The sequence below is a fragment of the Heptranchias perlo genome, chromosome 3 (assembly GCF_035084215.1).
Source record: "Heptranchias perlo isolate sHepPer1 chromosome 3, sHepPer1.hap1, whole genome shotgun sequence".
Taxonomy (NCBI): domain Eukaryota; kingdom Metazoa; phylum Chordata; class Chondrichthyes; order Hexanchiformes; family Hexanchidae; genus Heptranchias; species Heptranchias perlo.
In genome coordinates, this window is record NC_090327.1 from 98,942,784 (window position 1) to 98,956,623 (window position 13,840).

A 13,840-nucleotide genomic window follows, 5' to 3' on the forward strand; every position below is an offset into this window, starting at 1 on the left:
GACAGAGGGTGGTTGTAGAGGGTTGTTTTTCAAACTGGAGACCTGTGACCAGCGGTGTGCCTCAGGGATCGGTGCTAGGTCCGCTGTTATTTGTTATTTACATTAATGATTTGGATGAGAATTTAGGAGGCATGGTTAGTAAGTTTGCAGATTACACCAAGATTGGTGGCATTGTGGACAGTGAAGAAGGTTATCTAGGATTGCAACGGGATCTTGATAAATTGGGCCAGTGGGCCGATGAATGGCAGATGGAGTTTAATTTAGATAAATGTGATGTGATGCATTTTGGTAGATCAAATCGGGCCAGGACCTACTCTGTTAATGGTAGGGCGTTGGGGAGAGTTATAGAACAAAGAGATCTAGGAGTACAGGTTCATAGCTCCTTGAAAGTGGAGTCACAGGTGGATAGGGTGGTGAAGAAGGCATTCAGCATGCTTGGTTTCATTGGTCAGAACATTGAATACAGGAGTTGGGATGTCTTGTTGAAGTTGTACAAGACATTAGTAAGGACACACTTGGAATACTGTGTACAGTTCTGGTCACCCTACTATAGAAAGGATATTATTAAACTAGAAAGAGTGCAGAAAAGATTTACTTGGATGCTACCAGGACTTGATGGTTTGACTTATAGGGAGAGGTTGGATAGGCTGAGACTTTTTTCCCTGGAGAGTAGGAGGTTTCGGGGTGATCTTATAGAAGTCTATAAAATAATAAGGGGCATAGATAAGGTAGATAGTCAAAATCTTTTCCCAAAGGTAGGGGAGTCTATAACGAGGGGGCATAGATTTAAGGTGAGAGGGGAGAGATACAAAAGGGTCCAGAGGGGCAATTTTTTCACTCAAAGGGTGGTGAGTGTCTGGAACGAGCTGCCAGAGGCAGTAGTAGAGGCGGGTACAATTTTGTCTTTTAAAAAGCATTTGGACAGTTACATGGGTAAGATGGGTATAGAGGGATATGGGCCAAGTGCAGGCAATTGGGACTAGCTTAGTGGTATAAACTAGGCGACATGGGCATGTTGGGCCAAAGGGCCTGTTTCCATGTTGTAAACTTCTATGATTCTATACTCTTACTTCCAAATATTAAAAAAAGGTTATACTCTGCAAACCCTAGTATACACTTTAGTCCACTGCTGGCACACGTGGAACTGTAGCACATCATGAGTCACTCACTTCAGGAAAAGAGAGCAGAAAATACACTGCATTGTGAAGCAAAAACTAGAAATTCTGTTCAGAGTTGCGAGCAGCAGCATCGGGCTTTCAAACCCTCGATTATCCTATCAGCAAATTGTTATTTATCTCTGTTTAGGACAAATTGTTAAACTGCCCAGCAGGAGCAGGACAATGTGTATTGGGGCACCATTATGCAAAGAACATAATTAGTCCTTATTAGCTGGGTTTTGGAATGGCTCGTCTTTATCTAAACCAGTGAAATGTTAATCATTTGCTCGAAGAGGTGACAATGGATTTGCAGCTTTCTTTGTTGACTGCTCTTTCAGATTAACCTTACAAACTCACGATTTCCCACTTTTAACAAAAGCAAATGACACATCCAAAAATAGTAACTCTTATAAAAGAGATCTCTTCCTCCAAGAGCATATTGTCCGCACAAAGTGTTTATGTAGACAGCTACTGACACTTTGCTCATCAGTAGCTTGACTTAAGTACACACAGGACCTCAAAAAGGTACAATAAAGCCATTCACCACCACTAACTCCTCTGAGACATTTAAAAAATGAAGGCACGTTTGCTTGTCCTGAGTTCTTGTTTATATTAGCAGCTGGTAAGAAAGTCAACCATACGGAACCAGTTCATCCAATCCAAGTCTTCAGTAAAAGAAAACTGTCGAGTTTCAAAAGGAAATCCCTCATTAGTGCAAAGTGCACATAGCATTTAACTTTGGCTGCACTGTAGTAAACATCTTTTAACATACCTTGCTCTTTTCTTTTAATGTTTGATATATGTATGCACATCCAATTACAACTTGCCTTTGAGAAAAAGTCAAATATTTTGGAATCTTGTGAAAAAAGCAGCAGTTTGGCAAGAAAAAGTGAATCAAAAGAGGGTACATTAGTTTTCTTCAGATTTACAATCCATACGATGGTGAAAACTTCAATTCACCATTTTTAAAAGTAAAACGCCATAAAATTAGCATCACTTGCTCCGTGCCCACAAGGACCGTGCAATCAAAATGTGCAAAATATATATGCGAATGTACACTTTCATAAGACACCTGTAAACATAGAATGTACAATGGCTTCATAAAATGTGTGAATTTATTTTCTTGAGAATCCAATTAAAAGTAAAAATAAGTAAAATTAGAGAACGCAGAACCAATTCATATTCCTCAAATTAAAAAGGTCTATTTTTGATCTTGGTGCAGAAATTGTTAAAAGGTTAAATTAATGATACTGTAATCCTGAATTTCGCTGTTACACAACAATATTTACAAGGAACAGATCGGCCAGCTAGAATGCTGAATTACATATGTGTTTGTGTTAGTAAGGTGCATTAGACGGCTTAAAAACAATAGCAGCGTCAATAGTCCATAAACAGGAAGGTCTCTAAATCTCTGACTCCAAATTCATTGAAGTTATATCTTCTATCAACTCTTCAGAACACTGTGCAGTAAGTTATGGGCTGATGGTGTTGAGGCTTATTTTTAAAAAAACTGTCCATAAAGCTGCAAATTAGAAGCTAATTGTACAAAAGGTGCCAAACACATCTTGAAGACCAAGTATTATCTATAAATGCTTCAGTGACTTATCAAAATAGTCTATCTGCATTTTCTGTTATCTTTGGATACTCCCTCAAGTCTATAAACACAGTTATCAATCCATTCCAGGGGCCCCTCCACAAACTGAAGTCAGCGCTGGAGGGAATAAACCATAAACAAGCTTGAGGCAATCTTCCCCAATAGCAAATGGTAAAACATAGGAAGTAAGTTAAATGGTGATTGATAGCTCCTTCTACATTTTGCCTTCTTCAAAAGGGGGAGGGAATTTGCACCTTTTGTGACTTCTCATTTCAAGTACAATCAAACTAAAACACTTTGGTGTGCCTAATGCAATTTTTTTTATGGGGTGCGTATAGGACAGTGTTTGATAAAAAGGACCATCCTTTTCTTTTCTCCAACTGCCTCTTTTTTTTGGCAGAGTTAGGATTCGTCACCGCCTGGAGTGAAGAGCACATCAGTTGAATCCAATCACCCATTCCCTTCAGGAGAGCTGCAACGGTTTGTACCCATCCACAAACGCCCTGCAAGAATTTTACAACCATACCCTGGCCGAGGTGGAGGGGGAGAGGGCCTCGCCCTGGTGCTGGAGTGGGGGTAGAGGACCTCGCCCTGGTGGTGGAAGTGGAGGGGGGGGGCGGACCACGCCCTGGTTTGGTGGGGAGGGAAGAGGGCCTCACCCTGGTGGGGGGGGAACCTCGCCTGTTGCCAGAGAATAATCCTGAAATCACAGGCATGCTGCCGCAGTCATCCTCTGGAAGTTTCCCCCTCTATCTTTTGATCTGATTTACATCATGTGTCAGCACCAGGGGATAAACACAGGGCTGCATCAAAGCCCCTCACTTGGATGAAAAAAAAACCGTAACGACATCACTGTAATTTTTTTTTATATATACTGCTCATGTGAAAATGCACCAACTCTTGGCTGTGAGGCCTTGCAAAAGGAGCTACAAGTTTAAAACAAGTTTATCCTAAACAGTTTATCCTAAACAACTACTTTCTCATTGGCCCCACGTAATCCTGCTCCATATCAAAAGCATTATCGGCGGAGCAAAAGCAGTGAGGATATTCTTCCTGTTGTGTTTATTGTAATCTAATGAACTTCACTACACAAAACACACCATAAACTTTACTAATGGTTAAAAGAAACTCGCACAACCTGGAGTAATGAGGGGAAAAAAGTCAAGCATGTAAAATGTTTCAGAACTTCTGTTCTTAATCAATCACCAAAGACCAATGATATCATTAAAGCCTTTGATCACAGATCTTCTTTCAAGCTCACAATCACAGTTGGAGTGACCTGGGTTTACAGAAAGAATGAAGAGAATACCTCAGAGACAAAACACACTGAAATCAGAGCAATCATCAAATCATTCCTCAGGAAGGAGGGGGGAAAAATTATTCTAAAGGAATACAAAACACACTCCACAGTAACAGCATCAAAATAAAATCATACTGCACAGCATTCAAATACAAATCTAAGATTAAATTAACCCTGACAGCTCTGCACAGCACTTCAAACTCACATTACCAAACCCTGTAATGAAATGGTTATAAAATTCCTTTCCGAAAATTGCCAGCTCAATTCCCCCCCCCCCCACCCCAACCCCCACCCAAGAACCAAAATAAGTTTGCATGTTTGTAGTGGGTTAAAGCTTCAAATTAAGCTCCAGTATGATTTAAAAAGCCGGAACGCCGCCAAGACATGAGCTGTTAACGGCTGAAACTTGAATACAGTTTGACAGCAAATATAATTAAACTGTCATTCTGTTTAAAAACGTGGAAACTTTTTTTTCCCCTTCCTCTAAAAATAAGGACTGAAGGATCTGTTCCAGTTCTTCAGCCAGCCCTGCCATTTTCAATTTGCTCAGGAGCAGGAAGTGTAGCTGTGAGCTCCAACTCCACTGCACCCAGAGCACTTTTCTCCAACAGCTCCCAGCACAGGATCACCATCGCATTGAGGGAGGGTCTGCGCCCAAAACCTTGACCAGCCTTTCCTCTTTTCTTATGGTCAGAGCTCTGTGTAATACCAGCATTTTCTGTTCTTTTTTTTTTTAAGTGTTAGCCTTGGCTTAGTGGTAGCACTCTCCTCTCTTAGAACGTTGTGGGTTCAAGCCCCACTCCAGAGACCTGAGCACAAAATCTAGGGCTGACACTTGAATGCAGTACTGAGGGAGTGCTGTACTGTCAGAGGTGCCGTCTTTCAGATGAGACCTGTCTGCCCTCTCAGGTGGATATAAAAGATCCCATGGCACTATTCAGAGAAGAGTGGGAGGTCTGCCGGTGTCCTGGCCCACATTTATCTCTCAAACAACACCTAAAAACAGATGATCTGGTAATTTATTTCATTGCTGTTTGTCTAACCTTGTGTGGAATTTGGCTCCTGTGTTTCCCTATAACAGTGACTACACTTCAAAAGTACTTCATTGGCTGGAAAGTGCTTTGGAACATCCCGAGGTCATGAAAGGTGCTATATAAATGCAAGTCCTTTCCTTTTATTTGAGATTTGCGTGGTGGTTCTTTCCTTTTTTGTCACCACCTGCTCCAGTACTGAACTAGAAGATACTGAAGGTCACTAGTTCTATCTGAACTGCTCTACGGAATAGAGTCATAGAGTTAGAGTTATACAGCACGGATAGAGGCCCTTCGGCCCATCGTGTCCGCGCCGGCCATCAAGCCCTGTCTACTCTAATCCCATATTCCAGCATTTGGTCCGTAGCCTTGTATGCTATGGCATTTCAAGTGCTCATCCAAATGCTTCTTGAATGTTGTGAGGGTTCCTGCCTCCACAACCCTTTCAGGCAGTGAGTTCCAGACTCCAACCACCCTCTGGGTGAAAAAGTTCTTTCTCAAATCCCCTCTAAACCTCCCGCCTTTTACCTTGAATCTATGTCCCCTTGTTATAGAACCCTCAACGAAGGGAAAAAGCTCCTTAGTATCCATCCTATCTGTGCCCCCTCAGCCTCCTCTGCTCCAAGGAAAACAAACCCAATCTTCCCAGTCTCTCTTCATAGCTGAAGCGCTCCAGCCCTGGTAACATCCTGGTGAATCTCCTCTGCACCCTCTCCAAAGCGATCACATCCTTCCTGTAGTGTGGCGACCAGAACTGCACACAGTACTCCAGCTGTGGCCTAACCAGTGTTTTATACAGCTCCATCATAACCTCCTTGCTCTTATATTCTATGCCTCGGCTAATAAAGGCAAGTATCCCATATGCCTTCTTTATCACCTTATCTACCTGTTCTGCCGCCTTCAGGGATCTGTGAACTTGCACACCAAGATCCCTCTGACCCTCTGTCTTGCCTAGGGTCCTCCCATTCATTGTGTATTCCCTTGCCTTGTTAGTCCCTCCAAAGTGCATCACCTCGCACTTTTCCGGGTTAAATTCCATTTGCCACTGTTCCGCCCATCTGACCAACCCATCTATATCGTCCTGCAGACTGAGGCTATCCTCCTCGCTATTTACCACCCTACCAATTTTTGTATCATCAGCGAACTTACTGATCATACTTTTTACATTCATATCCAAGTTGTTAATGTAGACCACAAACAGCAAGGGACCCAGCACCGATCCCTGTGGTACCCCACTGGCCACAGGCTTCCAGTCACAAAAACAACCTTCGACCATCACCCTCTGCCTTCTGCCAGTAAGCCAGTGTTGTATCCAAAGTGCCAAAGCACCCTGGATTCCATGGGCTCGTACCTTCTTGACCAGTCTCCTGTGGGGGACTTTATCGAAGGCCTTACTGAAATCCATGTATACCACATCCACTGCGTTACCCTCATCCACACGCCTAGTCACCCCCTCAAAAAATTCAATCAAATTAGTCAGACATGATCTTCCCTTGACAAAGCCATGTTGACTATCCCTGATTAATCCTTGCTTCTCCAAGTGGAGACTAATTTTGTCCTTCAGAATTTTTTCCAATAATTTTCCTACCACTGATGTTAGGCTCACTAGCCTGTAGTTCCCCGGTTTTTCCCTACTCCCCTTCTTGAATAATGGTACTACATTAGCGGTTCTCCAGTCCTCTGGCACATCCCCTGTGGCCAGAGAGGTTCTGAATATATGTGTTAGAGCCCCCGCAATCTCCTCCTTTGCCTCACACAGTAGCCTCCTATTAACCAATCAAAAGTGAAACACAACGAGCAGTAAATAGACTCTACACTACTTTTTGAGCAGGAGGAGGGGTGAGTGCCATGGCAGGGAGATACTGGCTGGAACACTAAAGAGAGGAGAAAATGAAGTGTAATATAATTCTGATTACAGGTCAATGACCAGTGAGCATACAGGTGGTAATGGACAATAGGTTTATAATACAGCACAACTTCAGTGTAACTGCCACCAATTTATCTCACATGGGCCACAGATTAATACCTCATAACGTTTTACTGTAATATGCACTTTAGGAGGGATGTCAAGGGCTCAGAGTATTATAAACTGGATAGCCAGGTGGTGAAGGATAGAATACTAGAGCCTAGTCTTCAGTTGCTTCAGGCTTTTATTCACAGAGCTCCACATTACACCCACAGCACAGCCTAGATCAGCTATCTCATAAATGGATACAAGAGTTCCCAATTGATATGCACCACCTGAATAAATTAATACTAATTGATATAAATCACATGGATACAATTAACTCAGAGAGGGTGCAGAGGAGATTTACTAGAATGGTACCAGGGATGAGGAACTCCAGTGATGTGGAGAGACTGGAGGTTCTGGGGTTGTTCTCTTTAGGAGCAGAGAAGGTTGGGAGGAGATTTCATAAAGGTGTTCAAGATCATGAATGGCTTTGATAGGGTAAATAGGGAAAAACTGTTTCCAGTGGCAGAAGGGTATGTAACCAGAGGGCACATGTTTAAAGTGATTGGCAAATGAACCAGAGGCAACATGAGGAAACCTTTTTTTTAAAAAAGAACACAGCGAGTTGTAATGATCTACTGTCTGAAAGGGCAGTGGAAACAGATGCAATAATAACTTTCAAAAGGGAATTGGATAAATACTAGAAGGGAAAAAATTTACAGGGCTATGAGAAAAGAGAAGAGTGGGGCTAATTGGCTAAGTCTTCCAAAGAGCCGGCACAGGCATGATGGGCCGAATGGCCTCCTCCTGTGCTGGAACATACTATGATACTATGCAGTCCCTTGCTCTGTATGCATGATGCTACACAGTGCTCTGTTTGACAAGTTTGGGAGTTTGTATATTTAAAAGAATGTTTTACAGAAATAAAGCTGTAAAAATGTTTTTCTTCATTTCAATTGTTATATATATTAACACCTTATAAAGGAAAATTAGGCAACTCCACACTCCCAGGATGGAGCCTCACTCAAAGGGAGCATAGTTTGAAGAACCAATGCCACAGGGTTGAAAACCAATCTCTGACCTGCATGCCCGTCTGGCCAGATTCTGTGCAAGGGCTACAAGATTGCTGAATTTGCCCAATAATCTCACATGTATACACACACTATTCATGCACACATGCAGTATATGTGAATTTCTGCATAGGGGTGATGCAATAATGCAAACTGTAAGGCAAGTACCACTGTTCTTGGTAGGCTCAGAAATGACTCACAACTGAGCTGTTTGACCTGTGCGTCACCCTGTTTAAGTTTCTTTTTGCTTGCTTCCTTCCCCCCCCCATCCCTGCCAGTTCTCTTCCCTCTCCCGAAGGCGATGTCACGCTGGACCAGTTGGATAATTTCATTGAGGATATACTCCTGGTGGCAAACACCAACTGGAGAATTGGGTTGTCATATTAATGAAATCATTGAGATTTAGCAGGCCTAATTCACAACGCTCCCAATTTTCCAAATGGGTTGGAAAATCAGGAGTGCAACAAATGAAATGCACTGAACTCCATGCCAAATTCTCCAACTGGCACCATGTCTCGGGTCTATAGCCTTGCTAAATTAACCATAGTTGCCAACAGCCTTCCAGTACCTCAATTAGATCGTGCAGAGACAGGATTAGGATCAGATGATCCCGATCCTGTCCCTGCACGATGTCCACACATGTCTATTTGCAAGAGGAAGTGATCACCAGCAGGAATCCTGGCTGAAATTCGCTCCCTAGCCCGGGGGCATTGTAGAGGCCCCATCACTGTCCCTGACTGAGATCAGCTAATCCAGGGATCGAACCAGAGCACAGATCAGAACAACTCATTGTGCATTTACCCACTGAACCCACCAGCGCACCTTTAAATAGTTTCAGATAAATACCACATATAAATTGTCTTGGAAAAAAAAACAAAATAAATTTACCTCTACGAGTAACACAAAGTTAAATCTTGGTCTGAAATTTAGTGGATTTAGCAGTGATAATAAGGAGTAAAGTCTGAAAAATGAAGTGCAATCAACCCAGTCGCAGCAATTGGAAACGACAGAAAGCTTACAGCAGCAATAACACGTGTGCACGTGTATCAGTGAGCTGAGAGAGAGAGCATGGAAATGAAAGGGTGCAGAGTCAGCAAGAGAGGACAGAGCTAAAGAAAAATAAATGAGAAAAATCGAGGAAATTTTTCCCCTCTTGCATTGAAGAAAGATGACAGAGACACAGAAAGAAATATGAAGCGGCACTCGTTCAAATGCTCAGAAGTTAAAATGCCCAGGTTAACATCCACAATTTGATTAATGTACCCTCAACAGTATATTTGAAGCCAAATTCAAAAATCAATAGATATGTGTTGTTTGAAAGCCCATACAACAAAAGCTGCCATCCACCTATTAATGTAGGTGGCTCGACAATTCCGAGCTTTATACTTTTTCATCTCCACAGACTTTGATCAGCCTTTCTGAACAATATTCTCAGAAAGCAGTTTATTACCCACTCCATCAAGTGATCAATGATTTCATTAATATGACAGATCACAAAACTGTCGTATCATTGATACAGGCTTGAAAGATGATTCCAGTTTCCTGCCACATTTCCACAGTCTGGGATACTTACTGGCAGCTCGACTCCATTCAATATTTTCACAGACACAGAAAACTAAAAATCCATTTTCAAACCAATTTCAATTAGAATCCAGGAGTTGTTATCACAGGTGCAGCAGAATGGGTCTGTAAGTGGAAAAGTCGTCTGTCCGTTCTGAAATGAAACCTTATCTGTAGCCACAAAGATGGCTGAGGACAGCCTATCTGTAATTTACTTTTTATCCTGTGTTAACTTAAGCTTACTTCTGTCACATGGAATTCCTACTATTTGCTGTTAGTGGGTAATCTAAAGGCTTAAGGAGTATATGTGAGCAATGATCTTTTCTGCATGAACTTTCCTTTGAACATATGCCCCCACCCCACAAATTTTAAATAACTCAAAATAATACTTGGGGGAAAAAACTGTGGTTTTCTTTGCATTATTTTGCAAACTTTGCACTAGTTCAAGCTTCATAAATCTGAAGTAAAGAGCACAGTTTTTTTTAAAAACACACGACAAGTGCCGTCTCCACCCATTGCATTCCCAGAGATTTTCAATCGCAAAGACTGGAACATCAGTATTTCATTAATTCTGCACCCAAGTGGAGAGGCTTTTCTCTCACCTCCTCCAGTCTCCTTTAGCAAATTATCCCATGACGGTGGATTTATTCTCTCAAAGACCCCAGACTTTGAGAAGCAACAAAAGAATCAGAAGACTTTCTGGTCCACCTGCCTGGCGAATGATGAGGCAGGGAAAAGCATCCCCCAGAGAAACCAATCAAACCATTGTGTGGCACAGTCAGACCTTTTCAACTGTCAAGTCAGGAGAGGTGGAAAAGAGATGAAAGAACTTGGGATGAAGCTACCATTTATAGAAAGATACAGGAATGGTCTCCTAAGATTTAATAATTGGGATGGAACTCAACTTTAACTAAAAAAAAAACAGCATGAGCTAGCCAAGCCAAAAAAAAGAAAGTTATTGGAAAATCCCTAGCCTTTACTACACTACAATATAACTCTCTGAACCAGGCATTTTAGATGAGGTCGAGTGATGAGCATTTAAAGCTAGCAAAGTCCAGTTAGTACATTCAAACTGTCGCAAAAATAAATTGTGCTGGCTTTTCAAAAACAAAATTAAGCAGCACTTCTTTTTTAAATGCAGTACTATTTTAAGCTTTTTTTAAAAAAAATTGTTGAGGTTTTGTGAAACCACAGTATGTCTGAGCAAAAGAAATTCTTTTAAGCGATGTATATTTCAAACTCAAAAATGTTTTGTGCTAGTAACAAATAAAAGTGACATTTTTACGAATTCTGGAATGTTTCCTTTTCATTTCAGTAGGTGGATGGGTTGCGGGAGGGGAGAGGAGAGGAGAGGGGTGGGTGCAAGAAAGGTTTTCATAATAAGGCTAAAATCCGGCCTGTCCCAGGGGAGTCAGAGATCCTTATCAGCCACTGTGGATTGGGTTTCATGGCATTTCTGACTGCCTTGTATCATAATGTGAGCAACCCCCTCCCCTACCCTTTCAGAATGTTAAATGCAGACTAAGCTCTCCATATTGCTCACTGCCTCTTTTCAACTCTGACCCACACAATGTGACTCACGTATTACTTCATTCTGACCATGAGGCCATAAATGGGTAAAAAGTTTTAACACTCCTTTTACAGCAGCACTGGCTGGAAAGTATGAGCTACCACTTCAACAGGAAGTGTTCCTTGCATGAGCCCCACTGCTTCTTTTTATTGCCACCCCATGATCAGTCTTTTTTCGGTGTTCCCTCTTGCCAGTCTCCACAGAATGAAAAACGCTAATTAAAGGGCAAGGGAGGGGGGAGGGGGTGGGGGGTAAAACAAGGATTCATTGCTGCAGCAACATTTGGGGGACAAGGGCGGCTGAGGGAATAGGAAGCCGGGGCAAAAATGTTAACAACTTTAGATCCTCGTGCCAGACTTCAAATTTTGTAGCTGTGCAGTATCAGCTTTTGCACAATTAAAAGAAAACCAGGATTGTCCACCTGCCTTTGGAACATAACAACAAGGAGATTAAAGGAAACGGCCACATCCTTGGCATTGACGCAGCTTTCATAGGTCAATGTACTCAATAACTTATACAGTACAAACCTATCACTCAGATTCACTGTTTTTTCAGAACTCATTTTAAGGCTCAGAGCTTTGTCCAAACATCAAATAACACCATATCTTAAAAAAAAAGCTTCATTAAATGACAAGGGGTAAGCTAGCATAGATGAAGATCATCTGCAGCAGGCACACAAGTATGTTTGCACACATGGTGATATTCTATCTGGTCCCAAATGCAGGTACAGAAGAGGACACCAGAGCAGAAGGGAGCAGGATAGGATGGAAAAAGGAGGGACATTCACGTAGAATCTTACACCGCAGAGAGAGGCCATTTGGCCCATTGTACCTGTGCCGGCTCATTGAAAGAGCTATCCAATTAGTCCCACTCCCCTGCTCTTTCCCCATAGCTCTGCAAATTTTTCCTTTTCAAATATATATCCAATTCCCTTTTGAAAGTTACTGTTAAATTTCTTTCCAACACTCTTTCACACAGTGCATTCTAGATCATAACAACTCGCTGCATAAAAAAAATTCTCCTAATCTCCCCTCTGATTCTTTTGCCAATTATCTTAAATCTGTGTCCTCTGGTTACCGATCCTTACGCCAGCCGAAACAGTTTCTCCTTATTTACTCGTCAAAACCCTGCCTAATTTTGGACACCTCCATTAAATCATCCCATAACCGTCTCTGCTCTAAAGAGAACAATCTCAGCTTCTCTAGGCTTTCCACATAACTGAAGTCCCTCATCCCTGCACCCAAATTACAATTTTCTTCCTCTCAGTATGTGTAAGATGGTCCCCAGTTGTGTGAACAGGGTACTTATTGCTTTTGTGCCTCAGTCGGAATCTAACATTTTACAAGCAGACTCCAGGACTCAAAGTCATGGGTCCAATCAGTAGGCCCCAATTTAGGCCGCTTACCCGCCATCTGTGCTCTCTGTGCCCATTCTCCCTGTGCACAAGCAAGATTCCATGTACACAAGGCTAGAGCAAGCACCACATACTCCATAATGACAGCTCAACTCAGGTATATCACTTCAGTGCATATTTAAAAGGAGGAAGGAAAATCAATTTGCACGTATGTGCAACTGGCCACAACTCTTCATGCACCAATTGCAACGCTCACTAAAGAAGGGGGAAAAAATCACGGTAAATCTCATCAAATTACAAAGAGCAGCTTTAACTGGAACAGAACCCAGCAGCGTGAAAGAAAAATTGCTCTGCACTGGGCTTATAACAGGGATTACTTTAATTCCAAATTCTTCTTCCTCCACCCACCACCAACACTTTCCCAAAACAAACAAAAATCCAGGTGCAGCTGATCCATTCATGAGGAATGCAGTGAACAAAAAAAATAATTGCTGCTCTCACAGTTAGCAAATCCCCGCACACTACACTACTTACCATTGGACGTTGTACTGGAGGCTATGGCTTTTTCACTGACATCTGTGCGAGAAGATCCCTTTACAATGGAATTTTCTACTTTTTTCTTTTCAGCTGTGGTAGTACTGTGTGACTGGGCATCCATGGTGATTTTTCATTACCTCAGCTCTCAACACCAGCACAGCTATAAGCAAAAGAAAGGGACAGAGAAAAAATAAAAATCACACAGTCACTCATGGATTAGGATTCCTTAATGGACCAATATTTTAAATTAAAATCCACATCTTCACATTATACAAGGCTTCACAAGTCTGTAGTGAGCTGAGGTAATATGCTAAAGAACCTGTTAAGTTTATTTTAAGCTAACTTTTCCATTACTCTTACAATCTAACACTGTTGTTAGGGAGAAATTTCTCAAATACCAGTCATCGAAGATGCAGAAATAAGCGACAGCACAGCTACAACTTTCCTGAATGCCTGCCCCATGGTCTCAATTTAAAATATTGGCATCTCCACCACCAGACACTGAAATAAAGATCTATCTTCCACTTATTCCTGAGGCAAATTGCAACTTAAACTTATCAATATACATCAACTCTCACAGGTAAAAAGCAGTAAAAGCAGCTTTCTAACATTTCACATTCTAGACACAGTCTGCCGAGCCGTGCCTCTTGTATTTTTGAACAAGTTTGAAAGCTAGCATCCCAGACCTTATTTTTAAACATAATCACTCTAAGACC

The 13,840-nt window shown here is 41.9% G+C and overlaps 1 protein-coding gene across 1 annotated transcript in view; it reads right to left on the reverse strand.

The window, feature by feature from the left end:
- LOC137318085 (transcriptional activator GLI3-like) overlaps positions 1-13,840 on the reverse strand; it is a 371,554-nt gene that overhangs the window by 323,016 nt on the left and 34,698 nt on the right. Inside the window, exon 2 of the mRNA XM_067981056.1 lies at positions 13,122-13,284. Coding sequence (XP_067837157.1) covers positions 13,122-13,245 — 124 coding nt within the window. The 5' untranslated portion in view covers positions 13,246-13,284. The remainder of the gene's footprint in view (positions 1-13,121; positions 13,285-13,840) is intronic.